At 40.0% G+C, this 19,952-nt stretch overlaps 1 protein-coding gene across 31 annotated transcripts in view; it reads left to right on the top strand.

The window, feature by feature from the left end:
* EPB41L3 (erythrocyte membrane protein band 4.1 like 3) overlaps positions 1-16,839 on the top strand; it is a 140,002-nt gene extending 123,163 nt beyond the window's left edge. For 8 of the 31 annotated variants that reach the window (XM_046933205.1, XM_025147875.3, XM_015282563.4 and 5 more), the window contains 14 exons: positions 1,065-1,118; positions 3,000-3,035; positions 3,203-3,268; positions 3,745-3,936; positions 7,549-7,623; positions 8,035-8,136; positions 8,853-9,554; positions 10,073-10,195; positions 10,726-11,103; positions 11,908-12,039; positions 12,454-12,552; positions 14,064-14,144; positions 14,409-14,525; positions 15,776-16,839. In XM_046933205.1, coding sequence (XP_046789161.1) covers positions 1,065-1,118; positions 3,000-3,035; positions 3,203-3,268; positions 3,745-3,936; positions 7,549-7,623; positions 8,035-8,136; positions 8,853-9,554; positions 10,073-10,195; positions 10,726-11,103; positions 11,908-12,039; positions 12,454-12,552; positions 14,064-14,144; positions 14,409-14,519 — 2,151 coding nt within the window. In that variant the 3' untranslated portion in view covers positions 14,520-14,525; positions 15,776-16,839. The remainder of the gene's footprint in view (positions 1-1,064; positions 1,119-2,999; positions 3,036-3,202; positions 3,269-3,744; positions 3,937-7,548; positions 7,624-8,034; positions 8,137-8,852; positions 9,555-10,072; positions 10,196-10,725; positions 11,104-11,907; positions 12,040-12,453; positions 12,553-14,063; positions 14,145-14,408; positions 14,526-15,775) is intronic. The other 23 variants (XM_025147878.3, XM_015282578.4, XM_015282576.4 and 20 more) reach the window with 15 other exon arrangements.
* Positions 16,840-19,952: the final 3,113 nt, after the last annotated feature.

Raw genomic sequence — 19,952 nt, forward strand, 5'->3', positions numbered from 1 at the left:
ATGTGCCAGTCTGGGGCATCAGGGAGTATTTTCTTTGCTTAATGGTTTTCTGCAAGCTTACATAACATCAGAAACAATCACTCGAGCTATCTACCCAGCCTGTAGTAACCTACACTTGACTTGATTTGTGTCTTGACATGAGTTCTCCTCTAAAACTTTCTTCACGGTGTCAGTGTTCTACCAGAGCAAAGCAGGGACAGATCAGTCTGAGCAATGCTGTGCTTTGTTTCCTCTTTATCACTTGTACCTAGTGAGTGTTGTTGGGGGGAAGGGAGTTACTTTTATTTTTTTCCTGCTTTTATTCATATTCTGAAATGGAATGAGAAGTGTTTTTATTTTTTTAATGACCTTTTTGTTTCTTTTTGCTGTTGGTAACATTATCAGCTTCTCTTTACTGGAACCAAGTGGGATGTGAGCCCTACCATTACTCCATAGACAGGCGGGGGGTATGGTTATTTCTACTCCTTGGTAATGCAGACAGCCTCATAGTGTGTAAATGTGGAGACAAGACAACTTCTGTACAAATGAGGGGCTGAAAGTCAGGTGACTGTTCAAGTAGCTTTTTTTATTTGTTAATAATCTTTTCCCCCTCCAGATAAAAGGTCAAACACCACATTAATCTCTATTGGCTAGAACAAAAGTTTGATAAATAATATTTTTTAAAAATCATTTTGGGAGGAAAAGTTTGTTTAGAAAATATTATTTTTTAATTTTTTTTATAGATTTAGATTTTTAAAAGCCACCTGGCTTTCTTAAGAAGAAAAATCTACTATCAAAATAAGACTTTTCCAGTAATGTTTTGTTTGGCTTAAAAAATTGTTACAGTAAAGCCATATACTGTGTACAGTACGCCTTGAGTCTTCCTCTGAGTCTGTTCTGTTTACTAATATAGCACTTTTATTTTGCTTCTTTGACTTGTGCGTGGTTTGAAAAGCAATGCTAATGCAGTTCACAGGGATGTTGAATTTAATGGCTCCCTGTGTGGCCTGCGTGTACTGATGAGATGGGTTTATTCTTTATTCCTGCCTTCCTCTCGGAACCCGGTTACTTGTCTAACAAAATAGACTGACAGTGAGCAGACGGATACTGCAGCTGATGGTGAGACCACTGCCACCGAGGTTTGTACAGCCAATGGCCCCCAGTTACAAAGGGGAGAGCCTTTGGTTTCATCTCTCCCTGACCCCGGGCATGAGTTCTTAACTGCATGTCTCCTCCTGCAGTGTAGGGCCCCCACTCTGTGCATGTGTGAAAGCTTCCCTTGGCCAGCGGAGTTCTTGGGGCACCCTTCACATTCATCTTCTGTATTTTACGTGGAGGCTGCTGAGCTCGCACTGTCTTGTGCAGATAGTGGGATGATAGCAGCGTCACCTATGCAGACACTGCCTACCTTGTTGGTAATGTCCTGGTGTTTGGTGCTTGCTTCTTTGCTCTTATAATCTGCAGCCTGTTGGAGAGAGGGAGTGAGGGGAAGGAGATACAGCAGAGTTTTCAAGGTTTTTGAGAAAATGTATTTCCAGGTTATAAATACCTTCAGTGCAACTAATTTCACATCATCTTCAACAGTGCACAGATTGCAATCCACATATTGTCTTCAGATGTGGAACATTAAAAAGTGGGTTTTTCTTGACACTGATAAGCTTCTTATCCACAACGTAGTACATAGGCTGTGCAGGCAAATTCAGCCCTGTGTGACTCCAGTGAAGTGGATATAATGCTTTCATAATTAATATGGTTGCAGCTGCAAACATGAGCTGAATTTGGTCTGACATCTGGTAGCAGACAGAGCCTTACTGCAAACACTACTGTAGCTTTTCAGTAAGATCTCATTAATATTTCAGACCATTAAAATTATCGTCAAGGAAGAGTTCTGTGTATGACGTGTCAGGACAATTTGGCCTTGGCTGTAAATAGAATAGATTTGAACTGAGTTATAAAGTAGTCAACAGATAAAGATTTTCCAGTGGGTCATTTCACTAATTAGAACTGTATGAAAAATTAACAGTTAAAATAGGGGCACAAGCATTAACAATCCAAATGGAGTAACAGCACAGTGTCTGTTGAGGCCAGGCAGGAGCACAAAATGCTTTAAAGAGTCACTTGTGCTCCATAGCTTCAGGCTTTGAGTCATACAGAAAGCATAACATAATCCTAAAGCCATGATGTTTAAAATGTTCAGTTTATTTAGCAAAAATTCACAATAATCTTCCTATGTGCCATCTTTATTTTAGAGGTGAAGATTTTGTGAACCTCTGTTTTTCTTATAGACCTCCAATTTTCAGAAAGTTTGTATACTTACCATCTGAAAATGAAACCCTCTGAAAATGGACTGCCTTCGTGATCCATTTTGCATCACTTTTGAAAAATTGAGATGAAGTGAATACTCTGTGTTTGCAATCTAAAATCTCTACTACAGATAGATGCTGAAAGAACATATGCAGGCTGAAAATGAAGTACATATATATGAATATGGAATAGGACTCAGGTTAAGGAAATAGCACTTTTTGCAAATAAGACATGGTTCATTCCTTAGAAGGTGTTGCACATGTTTACCGTTGGTCCATTTATACAAAACATTTCCTGCGGCCCAGGAGATGTCATCATATGTTTAAACTTTGGGATTACCGATTTCTGAAGAATTTTTTATTGCCATTTGGTCTTTAATCAGCATTGATCTCATCAAAAAAGTCTACCTTCTGCTCCATAAGTAGCTAGAGGATCTATGAAAGTAGAGTGCACCAATGGTAATGAATTAAATAGTGGAAGTTAAACAATGGTAATGGAAATTTTAAAGGGAAATACTGAATACTCCTTTGTTCAAAATTAACAACTTTGGAAAGAGGAGGCCTGCCCTGAATTAGGAAAACTGTGTCCATGCATTCTCCTTAAGCCCTTAATGTAGAGAAAACGTGCTCTGAACCTAGTTCACTGACCAACTTTCGTAAAGCTTTCTGTAATATGGATGGGTAAGGTATTTTTTCAAATCTTTCTCATGCTGGCAGTCGGATCAAGAGGAGGACGGAGATCTAAAGGCACAGGTACAGAAGCAGAAGGTCCAGATGTTACTAAAGTACTGATGTTGGAGGTGTTCATATCTCCCAGCATGTTACTGTTGGTTCTCTGTGAAGAAATGTGTAGAAACAGCATTTTGTATCCTTTCAATACTGTTTCCCTTACCTTTCCCTTTCTTTTTCACTTCTTTCAGAATAGTCTGATTAAGCGAATACAGGGTGAAAATGTGTATGTCAAACATAGTAATCTTATGTTAGAGGTTGGTATTGGTATATACCAGTGCATGTGCATACATGTGTGTTAGTTTTAGTGGTAAACTGTGAACCTGCACTATGATGCATGACCTGTGTATTCCCACCTGCTAGTAAATTAAGTAGATATTTTTTTCTCAGATTATGACAACTCCTCTAACTTGTACTATATATAAACGCGTGTGCGTATGTGTGTGTGCCTCCACGCGCATATGTGTGTTTGTTTGAAGCCTCTTTATCAGGTGTAAATCGTAGTGATACGGATAAACTCCTTAAGAGTATATTTATACTCACTTGTACGAGATATGCTATGCTGTTACCTCTCAAAATGCCACATTTTCACAGAGTGTTGTGTTAGTGCTGTGCTCCCCGGCTCCCCAAGATGTTACTTTCCTTTTTACTAACCGAGTTACGTGTTTTGGCTCTGAAATTTAGTCGGCTTAGGATGTTTTACAAACTGCTCTATTCTTTTAAAACTATCTAGGACCTAGACAAAACCCAGGAAGATCTGATGAAACATCAGACCAATATAAGCGAGCTGAAACGAACCTTCTTGGAAACCTCCACAGAAACGGCTGTGTCTAATGAGTGGGAGAAGAGGCTTTCCACATCTCCCGTTCGGCTTGCAGCAAGGCAGGAGGAGGCTCCTATGATTGAACCACTAGTGCCTGAAGAGGTCAGCGAGATCTGAAAGGCTTCATAATATATTTATGTATTCAATTTTACTTACAGTAGCTCTCAGGAGATATTAGAGGCCCCTCCATACTTGCAGGTCCTCCTTTTTCTCAGGAAACAGGCTCTAGCAGCAAAGGTACAAAGAAAAGCAGATAGCTGATATTTGTATCACTAATGATAGACTGCAGAATTCACTGCTAGCCACCTAGCAGAACTGGGTCTCTGTAAGGGTGCAAAATGCAGGCTTCCTTACAGGTTTGGTAAGCTTGAGGAAGTCTGACCATGCGTGAAAGAAAACATGACAGTGATTGAGTGAAAATTTAAATAATGGTGACTGCCTGGGAGCAGTGGCATAGCAACATGGGTGGAGGTACAGTACCAAGCCTGACAAGAAAATACAGTGCAAAGGGCAGAACTCTTGTCAGTCTCTAAAGGTGAAGAAGAAATAATGATGATAATTAGACTTGCTTGCCCACTTCCGTAAGGGAGCTGATAGTTGCTGCCGTCTGCTGGTTACCCATTGAAGAGTCAGTGTAGATTGCTAAGAGTGTGCATTTTCATGCAGGAAAAAAATATTGCTCACTGTGCAGTCTGAAATGATTGTGAGAATTTACCACCATTTAAAAAGCAGTCTTTTATTTAGGTTATGGGTAGATAATGAGATGTAGAGGCAACGATGTAGTATTAGTGTTGCCTTAAAATACATAGGTGTTCACAACAAGCAGAGAATGTCTTGGTTAAATCCAGTAGTGCAAACAGAAACTTGCTTGTATAGTTTGCATGAAGGTAATTTTTTTTATTCCATTGTGATTATCTGGTTTCTGTCTGACAGGAATCATCTTTATGTTTACTGCTTGCTTTTTAGGACCAATAGATCATACAATCATAGAATGCTGTGAGTTGGCAGGGACCTTAAAGGCCACCCAGCCTCACCCTGTGCTGTGGGCAGGGCTGCCCCCCACCAGCTCAGCTGCCCAGGGACCCATCCAACCTGGCCTTGAGCACCTCCGGGGATGGGGTACCACAGCTTCTCTGGGCAGCTGTGCCAGCGCCTCACCGCCCTCTCAATAAATATTTCACTCCTTATATTTAAACTAAATCTGTCCTCTTTTAGTTTAAAGCCATTATAACCTGGCCCATCACTACATGCCCTTGTAAAAAGTCCCTCTCCAGTTTTCCTGTAGGCCCCTTTCAAGTAGCGGAAGGCCACAGTGAGATTTCCCTGGAACCTTCTCTTCTCAAGGCTGAATGACCCCACTTCTCTCAGCCTTTCATCATAGGAGAGGTGCTCCATCCTGCTGACGAGCCTCATGGCCTTCCTCTGAACTCTCTCCAATAGGTCCATATTGTTCTTGTGCTGTGGGCCCCAGAGCTGGAGGCAGTGGTCCAGGTGTAGTACTGCTCCTCATGAGTACAGAGCAGAGGGGAAGAGTCACCTCCTACTGGCTTGTTCAGAAATCATAATAGGTCTTATGTTTGTAGATGAAAATGCAGGTCTTCTGTCTTAAAAGTAAAATTGTAAGTCTAATAAACAGAATGCATCTGACATATTAAAGAGGCAAAGACTTGGTTAAAAGTAAGTTGCTGGAGAGCTGAACCCAAATCAGAGGAGTATGAGTGAAGCAAATAACCCCCTGAGTTTGTTTCATGTCTCAATTATTTTGCAAATTTAATAACAAAATGTTGATTAAACCGCACAAGCAGTAGCAAAGCATTACAGTTTTGTAGGTTTTACCCTGAGGAAAGACATCCTAACTTAACCATTCATTTGGAAATAAAAAGGGCAAAAGATATCCTTGTCTGATAGCAATCTTACTGGAGGAAAAGGACTTGCTCAAAAGCAATGTCCAGTTCCTATACCTTACATGCCTCTAAATTAAGGAACTGCTGTGAAAAATATGAGTGGATTTGAGTTCTCAGAGCCTAACTCTGAGGTGACTTCTGGTAACATATGACACCCTTTTTGTCTGTGCTAGGCAAAATGGTTTCAGTTTGCACATCCTGCTGATAGAATTGTCAGGAAAATCTTCAGCCATGCACAGTCAAAATCAGCGCTGTGGCACTTAGTAGGAAATGCAGAGGCAGTCAGGATCCAAAGCACTTGCACCTTCCTTGTGTGGTAGTTCAACATCCTCAAAGATGCTACACACTTCACTCAGAATTGCCACTTTAAAGGTGTATTTGGTTCTGTTACAACTAGCTCTTCAAGATTGCTACAATAAAAGAAGAACAGAGAGGAAAGTAAAAAACACACTTGGAGTGTTTGGTATGTTTACGTTTGGTCAGATTGAGCCTGTCTGGTCACCAGTTGGTTCTCACAATAACGGGAAGAAATTCTTTCTTTTTATTTAGTTATGAGAAATAATTTTAAGTGGCTACTATAATGGTGGCCAGATAGCTGCAGAACATGAAAGTTGTCATATTAAAAAAATCCTTTACAGTGTTTAGGCTGGTCTGGATTGAATTAAACCAGCACTTTAGAAATGCAGGAATCACAGAATGGCCTGGATTGGAAGGGACCTCAATGGTCATGAGGCTCCAACCCCCCCACCACAGGCAGGGCCACCAACCTGCACATTTAATACTAGACCAGGCTGCCCTGGACCCCATGCAACCTAGCCTTGAACACCTCCAGAGACAGGGCATCCACAACCTCCCTGGGCAGCCCATTCCAGCACCTCACCACTCTCATAGTAAGGAACTTCCCCCTGACATCCAACCTAAATCTTCCCTCCTTCAACTTAAAACCATTTCCCCTTGTCTTATCAAAGAGTTGAGTTATGCCTCTCATTGCAGCCAGGTACATGCGTCACTTCTACCCTCCCATCTCCAGTTTATAGATGTTCTATATCTTCATTAAATGTGTACATTTCTTCATGAGTGCAGAATTTAAAAAGGTACCCTTTTATTACACTGCTTGCATTACTTGTGTTGACACACCTAATGAGTACACTTGCCTTGAAAGTGGATATAAAGGGTCTGGCAAGAAATCTGCTTTGCCCTTGGAGGGCATACATGCTCTGGCCAAATAAAGAAGGTGGCCAGCCCAAAAGCAGGAAGAATGGCAGGGTGTCTGAGGAATGCCCATGCTCAAAGGGCTTAAGAGAGCAAGCATTAGCAATATTTTAAATTTTTGCAGTTAGTCAAGTTGAAAATTGATTCTCAGCCTTGGGAACTGCTGTTCTTACAGCGCTGGAAAGGCATGGATGGGGTAAAGTTAAGGAGTATGTTGATGTCATTCTGTAAGAGGAAGCTGGAAATTTGAGGAAGAAATAAAGCCAGAGTGAGGCAAAGGGCCCTGTAGATGGAAGCCATATCAGTTGGCACCAGACAAACTTAAGTGAATGACATAGGATAAAATAAATGCCACACATCCACACCCAACTATTACTCAATTTGCTATTTTTCCAGTTACGCAAAATTTATACTCATGTCTACTTTGCATTCATCTGAATGTCCTGAACAGAGAGGCCGCCGTTGTAAAATTATTTTAATTCTGTTGCCTAACTTACCATGCAGTAAATACTTTATAAAGAAATATGATAAGCTATTGTATAGTATAGTGGACTATATGCCCTCCATTTACTGAAACCATTTGTTCCCCTGACATTAGACCAAAGAAGAAAGAGAAAAATCAGAAAAACTCATAGTATTGCAGAAAGGAGGTACTACATTCCTTGAAATGCAGGTAAAAACAAATCATACTTTCTTGAAATGCAGTCAGATAGGTTGACAGTTATTTATTTTATTATCTTTTTTTTCCTTTCCAAACCACTTTTTTTTCCTTTATTTTACGTACTTATTTCGTAATTTTAGAGACAGATGTTTTGGGGGCCAAATTCAGAGGAATGTGGCCTCTTCGGTGCTTATGGCTACCTAATACAGATTGACTTCTCTGCTAGTTACAGCTCTACTTGCACGGTTCTGTTTGTGGATGTTGTTTGCAGTTGTGCATGCATTTCCAGCGTAAGTTACACTGAGAACTTTGTGATGAATGGGGCACTTGTGTCATTAGAATGAATTTCCTATATAATGTCAAGTGAATTCAGATTGTTCTGAGTGATGGTGAACTTTGTGTTCTTATTGGTTTTTCTATTAGCCAAGTGTGATAGAGAAGAAGCTACAGGAAGGAGAATCTGCTGACACTTTGGTTACTTCTCATCAAATCATTATCCAGAAAAGTATCCCATCATCCCTAGAGGTTATTTTTAATTCATTCAATTTTAAATAACCACATTTGCTTAGTTAAGTGCAGAAGTTACATTCTTACAGTCAAATAAGTGGATGCCGATTGTGTAGTCAAAGCAAATCATGTAGTATACTTGCATAAGGAGAAAAAAAAACGTTGCCTTCAGTTCAATATCCTTAGTAGTATGGCATTTACTGTGTTGTACTATTAAATTTAAATAATGCTGAAGGGGGTTGATGTTTTCTAACAAAAGCAGACTGCAGTGCAGACTGCAGCTACATACAAATGCATACTGTTCTAAGACCTCATCAAAAGTGTGGCTGTTGCATCTGGGATACAGTTGAATGGGCTTATTTGCCCTATTTTTGTGACTTGTTTTCAAGTGTAGCTTTGCAAAGCATAGCGATATATGATTTTTAACCTCAGGATGATTCTGATGATCATTTTATTCTGCTTCAAATTACTACAGAAAAGTGTGGCAAATGTAATTTTTTGTGTCCACATTATATATATGGGCCTCTAACAGGAAAAAACCTACAAGAAATCTAACTTTGCCTAAGGTGATGCTGTTTGTTTGTTTGATAACGGCTCTAAGAAGTTCAGTGGTAAAATTATTATGCTTTCCGAAGAGGCAGAGTTGATTTCTTAAAAGACTGCATACTTTAGTGCTCCTGAAGCACAGATAAACCTTCAGATATTCTAATTTAGCTTTTATATCTCAAATATAGGGCACTGAGGATTGGGTTATTATAGACAAATTACCTTCTGAGGTAGCTGATGGTGAATCGAAAAAAAGTGTGACATACAAAGTGGTGACTGTGAGCAGTAAAGCTGGCATTCCGCCTGAGGTACTAAAATCCAGTACTGTTCTGAGCTTTGAGGACTTGGAAAGTGAAATACAATCCAAAGATGAGAATAAGCAGAAAATGTTCACCTTAGGAAAGTCCTATGATGCTGTGTCTGGGAAAATTGTTACCATGACAAGTAAAACTAAAGAGGGAGAGAAAACAGTACAGCCTTCTGTAGAAGTTGTGCAAAAAAAGGAAACGGAAGCACAAGAATCTGTGAAAATCATTCCAGTATTGGCAAAGTATGGGATCATAGAGCCTGTCACTGAGGAGAAGGCCAATGTGCAGAGCGCAAAAAGAAAGCTGTCTGACTCACTGACACCTATAAAGGAAGCGGAATCCCAGTTGCAGAGTCCTGAAGAGGAGAGCTTGAAAAAGACACTAAGGATGGACCAAGATTTGCAGTTACTGGGAAGCTTGCAGCTTGGCAAAGCAGAAAAACACCTTGATGGTGAAGCTGCAAAAGCAGGGGCATTTGCCTGGAAAGATAAAAGCGTGTCTGAGTGGAGATACTCCAGAGAACAACCATTTACCATTGCTACTGCTCACTATGTTACTGAGTCGTCTGCATCAAAAGTAGTGGTAACAAGAGGCTTTGACTTCATGCCACAGTTTAAAGATTAAAGCATGACTTCTTTTAGGCAATGCCCTCACACTACCCTGCCTTTCAGTTCTCCTGCTGCCTGGCTTTATGTTGACAGCAGCCAACCCAGCTTATTTTTTTTCTCATAATTTGAAGCCGTACCACAGTGTAAAGCAGGCATTATATAAGGCTTTCAACTTTTCTGGTTTATTTAAAGATCCACGTTACTGACATGTGGTGTTGCCGCTGTTGCTTGTTAACCACAGGGTAAAAAGGTTTGCTTGAACGAGCAAAACGCCAGCGCTAACAACTATGCTTTGTAACTGTTGCTTACTACAGCCAGTATGAATTTGCTCTAATTTATTTTCCCATCCTTATCCTGTACCCAACCTCTCTGTGCCACGCAACCTTCTCTTCCTTTCCTCTGTCTCTGCCTCCAGTTTTGTCAATTAATATCTCTGTGCATGTGGGTCAGCCTTTCATCTGTGTATGACTCTCCATTTCTTTGTCTATTTAGACTAAACAGTCCACCGGTGAAAAAACCATGGATGGCTCAGATATCTTCAGTTTAATAGAGTCCGCCAGAAAGCCAACTGAGTTCATAGGAGGGGTTACTACTACTTCCCATAGCTGGGCGCAGGTGGCCGTTTGATTCCATCCCTCGGTGTTATAACTGCACAATGATGACTTTTGATTTGCTTTTGTTTCCTGTTTTTATGCATAACTCAGAGCCTGTATGATTAACGCATCACATTGCTGTGCCTTGTCCTTTGTTACAACAGACCACAACAGAAACTTCACCAAAAGGGAAAAAAAACAACAACAACAGCAACAACAAAAGTGTTGTGGGTTTTTTTAGTCTCATTTCACTTTATTTTGGTCATTTTACAGGGTACTGTATTTTGCCTTTATAAAACTCGCACAAAACTACCAAGGATAAAAACACTGCCATTTCTTTTCACTTCTAAAATTGTAATTCTTGTTTTATTTTTCATTCCTACTTTTCTGATGATGTTCTTAGAGTGAAAATCCATCAGCGCGAGAGAAATGAATTGGCAAAATGTAATGCCCTGTTTTTATTTATGTTCACAGTATGTTAAGCTGAGGAGCTGCTCTATGTAGCATTGTCTGCCTTCAACATGAGGATTGTTTTTTCCTCTTTCCCTACAGAGAATAGACACGACGACATCTCAGGAGGTAACTTCCAGTGAATTGAAGCAAGCGGCTCAGCCACACCAGGATGCAGTGACGAAGGTTGTACAGGAGACTGTGGTTATCGAGGAGAGACGTGGGATGAATGTGCATGCAAGTGGGGATCCCGCTTCAGTGGCTGGACTTGCGGATGCCCAGGCTCAGGCAGCATCTGCTAGCGCAAAAGGGAAGGAGGGCTCTGCTGTGACTAAGGGGGCTAAAGAGGAAAAAAGGGAGGCTCACAAAGCTGTAACCAAACAGGAAGGCATTGCTGCTGCTACTTCTCATGAGCAAGAGGAGGAGCACAGTACAACAGTCCACGTTTCAGACTCTTTGGAAAGAAAACCTCGTTTTGAGGTAACTTGTTATTAAATGAGTTCTTGTGCTGAGTTGTAAATGTATGTGGTAGTGGACTAAGTCAGTTCCTCTCATGGAAAGCAAAGAGTACAAGACTTGTATGATTGCATCTTTACAGCAGGCAGTTTGTTTCTCCTCTTATTTCCTCCTTGCATGGCACCTGCAAGGCTTGTTGCTGGTTTCCATCCTTGGCTAAATGCCATGCATATTTTACCTAAAAGCGCTTTTCATGCTGCAGAGAAATGCCTCATTTGCTGGCTTTTTATGCAGTGGGCAACAAGGACTCAGCTGGCATTTTCTTTGGGAAAATCCATCAGGATTGGCAAAGTTTGCATGTCCTTAAAGACAGAAAATAATTTTTTTCCGTGCTTGATACAATTGTAGGTTATTGTACTCTGTCTTAAGCAATCTGTGCTTCTTATGTTAGAAGAATTTCAAGAAGCATTTTGCAGAAAGGTAGAGAGACCTTGTTTTGCTCCTTTTTTTCTGAAAGCTGAATGGAAAAGTAAGCCTGAATAGGAATTGTTCTCTTGTTATTCTGAGAACACGTGTAATGTTTACATCTTTCCTGAGGCTTGTTCTCGTGTAATCCAGAATAGTGTCAAACTGCCAGCACTATGTGTACGTGTATGTACCGTTACAACAAAGGGATTTTTTTTCTCTTTTGTTTCTTAAAATGCAGAGCACTTTTTATAGTTACCCCTTCTTTTCCCATAAAAAAATAATAATAATAAAAAAAACCTTTCTGAGAAATCCAGAAGCTTTACTAAATTTCCCAATCCCTTTTTTTTTTTGTTCACACAGTCACCAGTTGTGAAGACTGAAACAATCAGTTTCAGTAGTGTTTCTACTGGGGGGGAAAACCTTGAAATTTCAACAAAGGAAGTGCCAGTAGTCCATACAGAAACAAAAACCATTACATATGAGTCTTCACAGGTAAGAAATCCTACAAAAGCCAACGTCTAATTAGCATGGCCTTGAGGAACCCATCTTTATTCATCCATGTTTTTAGTGTATTCCTTAGTGTGAACTGTTGTTCAAGAATTCAATACCAGTATGGGTAGTATATGCAAAAGTATAGTGTACCTGAAGGTGACTGATGTGTCCTGATGTAGGGCCTTTTGAGAACACTGATAAAACTACAGGTTTCAAAGCCCCAGTTTCTCATCTGTCCTTCCAGAAGAGGAGTCATAATGTGGAGAGAAATAACGATGCATAATCACCCTAACAGCAGTTATTTCCCTGTTGTTTAAATAACTCTCTATGGAGAACAATAAAAATAGGGAAGTTCAGTTATTGTCTTCCTGTGCTTAAGAGTATGCTTTTGATGATTGTTTTTTGGTTATCTAGGTGGATAGTGGTGCTGACTCAGAGCCTGGTGTGCTGATGAGTGCACAAACTATCACGTCTGAAACCACCAGCACTACAACCACTACACATATCACCAAAGTGAGTCCTCTGGAAACGGGAAGCTTTTTTTTTTTTCTGAAGGGCCTATGTTTTCTTAGCTTCTGTTATTTTAAAATGTAGACAGATGCTTATAATCTCAAACAAAATCCTCTCTGTTTTGAATTTCTATCTTCATTCACCTGTCTTTGGGTGTACTAGCTTGATTAAGGCTAAGTGCAGGGTGCTGCACTTGGATCAGGGCAGTCCCAGGTATTTATACAAACTGGAGGAAGGTCTCCTTGAGAGCAGCCCTGCAGAGAAGGACTTGGGGGTCCTGGAAAAAGCTGGACATGAGCCAGCAGTGTGCTCTTGCAGCCTGGAAGGCCAACTGTGTTCTGCACTGCATTAAAAAAGGGGTGGCCAGCAGGGAGGGGGAGGTGATTATCCCTCTCTACTCAGCTCTTGTGAGGCCCCATCTGGAGTACTGGGCCTGGGGCCTCAAGTACAGGAAGGATGTGGAGCTCATGGAGTGGGTCCACAGGAGGGCCACTAAGATGATCAGAGTCTAGTGATTGGAGACCCTGCACATAGCAGGGGGGTTGAAACTCGATGATCATTGTGGTCCTTTTCAACCCAGGCCATTCTTTGATTCTATGATTAACCCATCACCCAAGGACTTAAGAGTGGTCTGAAAAGTATAAACCCTTCAGGTATGTCTACACTGCTGTGCAGAGCCATTTGAATTAGCAGCAAATACTTTTTGAATCAGGGAGCAATGTAGCCAAGTTGTCATCAAATGATTCCAAGGAAGGAATAATTTTCCTCAGCATGAGGGTGCGTAGACAGGATTACACTGCTTTTGAGTCCTGCACTATTTGGTCTGTACAGTGTTGGAATGGTATTATAAATCTGTATCATATAGTCATAATGGGACATTCAGTCAGCTCAGACACTGTGGTTGTTGTAGCGTTGTGTTGTGCTGTAAGGAGCTTGCCCACAGCCAGAGAGAAACCTTATGGATGAACAGACAAATTATGCTGGGTCTTCCACTTTTCAAGGCAGCAGCTCAGTAATGGGACCTCCCATAGCAGAAACCCTGTTTGTACAGTGACTGCTTTCTTACCAGTATTCAGTGAAGACACCATTTCATCTTTCTGCAGAGCAATTCACCCTTCAGTAGATGGGTTTTACAAGGGCTGTACAGCCTCTCTGTTCTTCTGAATCCTGCAGTATGACTTATCTAGGTCTTAATATGAGCTGTCTGTCTGTATGTCCATTCTTCTTTTCATGGGATCAATTTACCACTAATACCTTCCATTTTTGACCCACCCCAAATATATTTCTTGAAGTGTACATGTTGGTTAAAATCACAACATCATCTTTGTCAGAAGGTACTCTGGAGAGGTCCAACCCCCCATTCTGAGCAAGCTCCAATTGCAGTACAGGGTTATCACCTCTGTGTGTCCAGAGTTTTTTTAGTGCAGTCACATCTGGATTTGTGATCATCCTCCAAATGGGTTGCATCACTCTTTAAAGCAAGTTACTGACATATATTTATTGCTCTCGTTTAGACTGTGAAAGGAGGCATCTCAGAAACAAGAATCGAAAAACGAATAGTCATCACAGGAGATGCAGATATTGATCATGATCAGGTAAAATCCCTAAGCTGTTTAAGGCTACCCTGAAGGTTGCCACGCAGAGCATTACTAAACATTGTTTTAAAAGATACTGTTCAAACCGACATGCCTTAAATTAAATTAGACTAGTAGTTAAATCAGTGATGGTATATTTCATATTTTAATCATTTTCCTCATTTGTAAACTGTGTAATATCTCATGAATCTCTCCACCTTGCTACTGATCATGCATGTTCCACCTCCTTTTTGTTTTTGCCCTTCTGTGGTTTCCTTGGGATAGGCGCTGGCTCAGGCAATTAAAGAAGCCAAAGAGCAGCACCCTGACATGTCAGTGACCAAAGTAGTGGTACATAAAGAGACAGAAATCACACCAGAAGATGGGGAGGATTGACCACAGGTAAGAAGACTAGATGATTTTCCTAGGCATTTACTGGGCTGGCATGTTGCGAAGGTTGTTTTCCTACCATAATTCACCTCTAACTCCACTTTCTCTCTCTGGCATTTGCAAGTTGCATTTGTACTGTTTATCAGTTCTGATATTTGAATGCAAAGCCCATTCAGCTCTGAATGTCTTCATTTAATAGTGCCAGATGGAGAAACAGAAACTACTCATTTGCTTTTGTTGGCTCTCTGCAAATTCCTCATGTCCATGCTTTGATACAGCCTAATTTGTAATCCTGAAGTCAAAAAAAAACCCTGTTGTCTGCTTCTATGTCATTTAAGAACAAACTTTTGTTCTTAAAGGTATGCATTTTGTTTAAAAAATGCCAAGGGTAAAACCTATAGCTGCTTTTTCAGTGTTCCGTGCAGATATGTTACAAGTAAAGCTTTATTCCAAACTTGCAAAGATACGGCCTAACCTGCTTTCAATTTTTGTTTTGAACCCAGTGAGCTCAGTGTGTCAGCATTTGGATGTCTTGGCTTTCTTGTATTTCAGAGGACATATTATGTTTTAAAGCAGCATTGTTTATCAGGATGAGATGATGATGCAGCTTTCTTGTGTTGAGCTTTTTTTTTTTTTTTTTCCGTAAAGGCATGCTCTCCAGTTGTGGTTGGCTAAACAGACATCTTAATATTCCCGTATTTACTCTATGCACAGAAACATGTCATGCATACTAACCTGCTACCTAAAAGCTGCTAATGCCGGCACCATCGCACAAATTGCTTTGTTTGCTGTATGCAGAAGAAAAAAAAAAGAAAAAAAAAAGCTGCTTGTCTAATTTGTTTAAATCTGTAGCGGCATTTTATTCTTAAAACAATATATATTCCCTAGCTTGTGGTGTAATTAACAGAGTATGATGCACAGCACCTTTTGAAGCTGTTTTGCTCTCCTGGTTTTGGATTTAGAGACCTAAAGAAAACTGAATTTCAATATCTGTTATTTATTTTGGAAGATGGAACCAATCACTGAGGAGTGAGTAGCCATGATTCTTGCGGCATTCTGCTCATTGTTTCAGAGAAAACGTAAAGTGGCTCAGTTAAAGTCTATTGATGTCACTAATTCTTTCCACTGGCGTCACTGGACTTTGGATTTGGGCCAGGTTGCTTATACTGAGATGATACTGTTTTTATGCAAACAATTGGGCGAAATCTCTGTTGTAAGATAGCAGTTGTTTCAAACAATTAACACAGTTCTCTCTCCTGCAGGAATAATCTAGATTGCATATGAATCCAGACATGCACACCCATAGGAATACGAGAGCCTCTATGGAGTCTCAGTTCCAACCTGACTGACTTGTATCTGTGTATGGAAAATTTCAGTACAGAAGAATTGATCTTGACCGTTAATAAAGAAACTGGCAGAGATCTCTTCCCATAGAAAGCAATCTGAATCAGCAGCAGTTATATTGCATGAAGCAACGATAAAATTACAGAAAAGCAGCATTTTTAATTTTCTTAAAATGTCTAAGTTTTCAGCTATACCTGCACGTTCATAAACAATATAAACAGTGATCTCATGTAACACATAAACAGTTCATGCCTTTCACAGTTTATGAAAGTCTAAACAGATTAAAATTTGTTAGGTGGCAAGCCTTTTGTTTACGGATAATTGTAAATGAAGATTACCCCCAAAATGCTAGAAGCTCCATAGGTACTGTGTATAATGTTTTACCACACATTAGATGTGCCAATAACACGGTTTATTCAGTAAACAACTTGAATCTTATATTTGTTTCATCTTGTTTTGTTACTGCCCGATAAACAATGACGAATCTTTACTCCTATCAAAATATTTAAATGCTTACAAAGTGTGCTTTGTATACCTGACTGAATACCTTATGAGGTAGTAATGATTTTAGCTTATTAACTTTAACGATTTTTGTCAGCGTTGTTCAGAGTCAGCTTCTGGTCACCCTTCACAGATCCTAACCTTGTAAATTATATGTAGTTATTTTGGAAAAAAAAAAAAATCTGTATTTTACTTAGTTTGCAGCATTAGAAAGTTATTAATCTAAAATAACCACGATGGTTTTCTATTGATTTCCCTTTTTGTTCTCAGAGGAAAATATCTGTTTGAGAATCTGGTCAGCATTTACTATCTAGTTCAGAGTCAAGCCTTAACCTGTACAGAACGTCCACTGAAAACTCGTTAGTGTTCAGCTATAATACCCACTGAAGGGATAGAGTCCATTACACTGTCAGCTGCATCACAACACATGGTGAATGTATGTTTCTGCATAGTGAAATAAAAGTGGTAAATGCATCCAAAATTGTATTGTTCTGTGTCTAAAAGAACCTAGCGTTTCTTATCTTCAAAATGTTGAGTTGCATTTGTAGGGCACCACAGGTTTTACGTATCTGCACAGTAGGCACATTTTGTCTTCATTGGCTGAGACTGAACTGTGCCGACAGTTGGAGTTGCAGGGGACCCAAAGGGATGACCTTGTTTACCTCTGGGTAAACGATGTTTGCAAAGGAAAAGAAGCATTTGATCTCTTCTGTTTTCTGTAGTTGTGTACTGTTCCACTGAGGCTTAATGAAGGATTTTGTGGTTGCTTAGAAATTAAAGGCCTGTAGCCCTTCTCTTTTGGCATTTTTGCTCTGAAACATGGATTAAATTCTCTCTTCAAAGCATTATTTAATTTTCTATTCCTTTTCTTGCTCTTTTGCCACATCTCATTGACACTCCCCTGATAATTCAAGAGAAATTCTTAACAAATAATTCACCCTTCAATCTGTATCTCCTTGCAGGATTGAAAGAAATAGATACAAGCAGACTTTTCAGGACATAAAGGGCCACATCTGCCCTTCGTTGTTTACATGGGGCTCCCTCTCACTGAAGTCAATGGATTTGGCTTCAGTCAAGGGCAAGGCTTGACCCAGTGACTTGTTAATAAATGTTTATTTTCTTAATTTAGAAAGAAAAAATAGCATATATAGAGAGAATAATCTGTAGATAATAATTAAAAATTATATCCCAAGGCTTCAGAAGCTTTGCCCTCAGCCTCTAAAATATCTTCCTTCCACCAGCCATTCTTCATGCCTTTAATCCAGAGTGCGATCTGTGTAACTTCCCATACTGCAGTCATTTCTTACCTCTTGCCTGACGAATAACGCAAAGGTTACAGTCTGTTGTGATCTTAGGCTGACCTCTCTCCCCACTTGCCCTTTATATTTAGAAACGAGTATGTCCTTGCCCTCTTTGATGAAGGTAGGCTTAGCTTTCTGGTGCTGCTAGCGTCCTGCAGCAGCCTTAGGTGGAAGAGGTGCTCACGCAGCATCCCAGCAGACTTCCTTCCAGGTTCTCACTACTGCATCAGGAGTTTAAAAATAGACTCTGAAGCCATATTGATCTTCCCTCAGGTGCCCCTTATGTTGTCAGCTAAGAAACAGCATTGTATTACCTCAGAGAGAGGTGAGGCGGTTGCAAAGCCTTCTCTCCAGAGATAGCATTATATTTTAGCATGGCTTGAGGAGATTGTACTTTGGTGATACTGCACAGTATGTACGCTGTCTAAAGATATTGTATCTTAAAAAGGTAGTGTCCTTGGAAAGGATGCTCACGGCTAAGATACGGCCTAAGCATGTGCAAAATATGAGGAGATTAGAATGGACAGGCAAGGACTCTCAGTGCCGCTGTTGGCAGTAGACCCTTGTTTGGGGGATGGTTCCTGGGAGCAATAGTCTTGGTTTTTGTTAGAAACTGTTTCTTGGGTTGTCTGCCTAATGCTGTGCCACATGAAATAAAAAACACCTGCCTGTTTCTACCAACCAACTTTTGTCTCTGACTCTTCTCATTTATTGTTGGTCTTTGTCCTGTGGTTTGATGTAAAGCAGCTTGTAAAATGAACCAGCAAATGATATGTTACTTGAAAGCACTGTTACTAACACAGACATTGGTACACACAGACATCGGTACAAGAGACAGCCTCACATTCCAACTAGTGCTCCAGCACCATGAGAAGTGATTACTCTGCATCGTTGAGGTAAGGGATCATGATGGCCAGGGAGAGCTTTGCACACCAGGCAAGAATCAACATAACGAGCTGTAGTGGAAGTGCCAGGTCACAGCCTGAAGCAATGGCTGAGCACCAGGTGTGGCTAACCAAGGGAGCTCAGGTGCAAGCAATGCACCTGAGTGACTGGAAGGGGTGGAGGCCAGAGACATTCCTCCTCTCTCACTTATGGGTTAAAAGCCAAGGGAGTTATGTCTTACTGAGACTGTACTTGTTTTGAGCTGTTGTCAGTCATCTGAAGGGGGTAAGTCAGTCTTCTTGTTTTTAATTATCTTGTTCTAGAGCACTTGTATTCTAGGAAAAGGCTCTGTCATTGCCTCTGCTTGTCCTATGCAAGCAATCACTGCAACGGTAACCATTATAGGCACAAAAATAAACAATACATTTGGCATTTTAAAGATCAAATAATATAACATTACAGTTCTCTCTCTGACATTTTTGTTTTAAGGCATTGTCCTCCCAAACTGCAAATAAAGATATTCTGTGTACAAGCATCTCAAAAACTATTAATGGGTCTCTAAATCCAGATTAAAGCAAGAATTTAACAGCTTAGTTCTATTCAGCATCTTAGTTCTGAGGCAGATTTAGGCAGGTAGGCCCCATTTTGACTTTAGACATCACAAACCATTAAGAACAGTGGTATTTCCCAAGGTACTGAAGTCCCAATCAACAGCTCACTGCTTTGACAATATGATTTCACCTCATCTACATAATTTAAAAAATCTTTAATTGGATAATACCCTATTCCCATGCCTTAGATTCACTTTACCTTAGAGAGTAACATCTGGCTAATGACAATATATTAAAAACAGATGTTAGCATCTCTTCTTTTATCTCTTATCTCTTTGATAATAGGAGATAAATTGAACCATTTGACGTTTTGTATAGATTCCAAAGTGTATTGGTGGTTTGGGATATGTAAATGGCAACTATGAGAAATGGTAACTCCACTACATGTTTTTTTTTTTTTTTTTTCAAAGAAAGAGAAAATCCTTCGCTCTCTCTAAATCTACAAATTCCAATGATGATATCAATCTTAGATTGTAAATGATGTTTAGCTGTATCTTTTATCGTTGGAATTATGGCGCTTCAGGAAAGAGGTTGTCAGGTTGGCAAAAGTCCTCTCAGGACAATACAAAATGCCAGCCTTCCTCATAAAAACTTGGTCATTCACTTGAAAGGAGCATTATTAGTTATGCATCTTCTAGTTCTGTCTTATAAAGATTTAGATTGAAATGAACAGTAAGGCATATTGCTACTAGTTTTCATATAAAAATGTTTTCCACAAACTCCTGTACTTGTTAACTAGAATCAGATTGTTATATTATCTTAGAACTGATGTTATCTTAGCACTTGTTCACAGTCTA

The sequence above is a fragment of the Gallus gallus genome, chromosome 2 (assembly GCF_016699485.2).
Source record: "Gallus gallus isolate bGalGal1 chromosome 2, bGalGal1.mat.broiler.GRCg7b, whole genome shotgun sequence".
In the NCBI taxonomy this organism is placed as follows: Eukaryota; Metazoa; Chordata; class Aves; order Galliformes; family Phasianidae; genus Gallus; species Gallus gallus.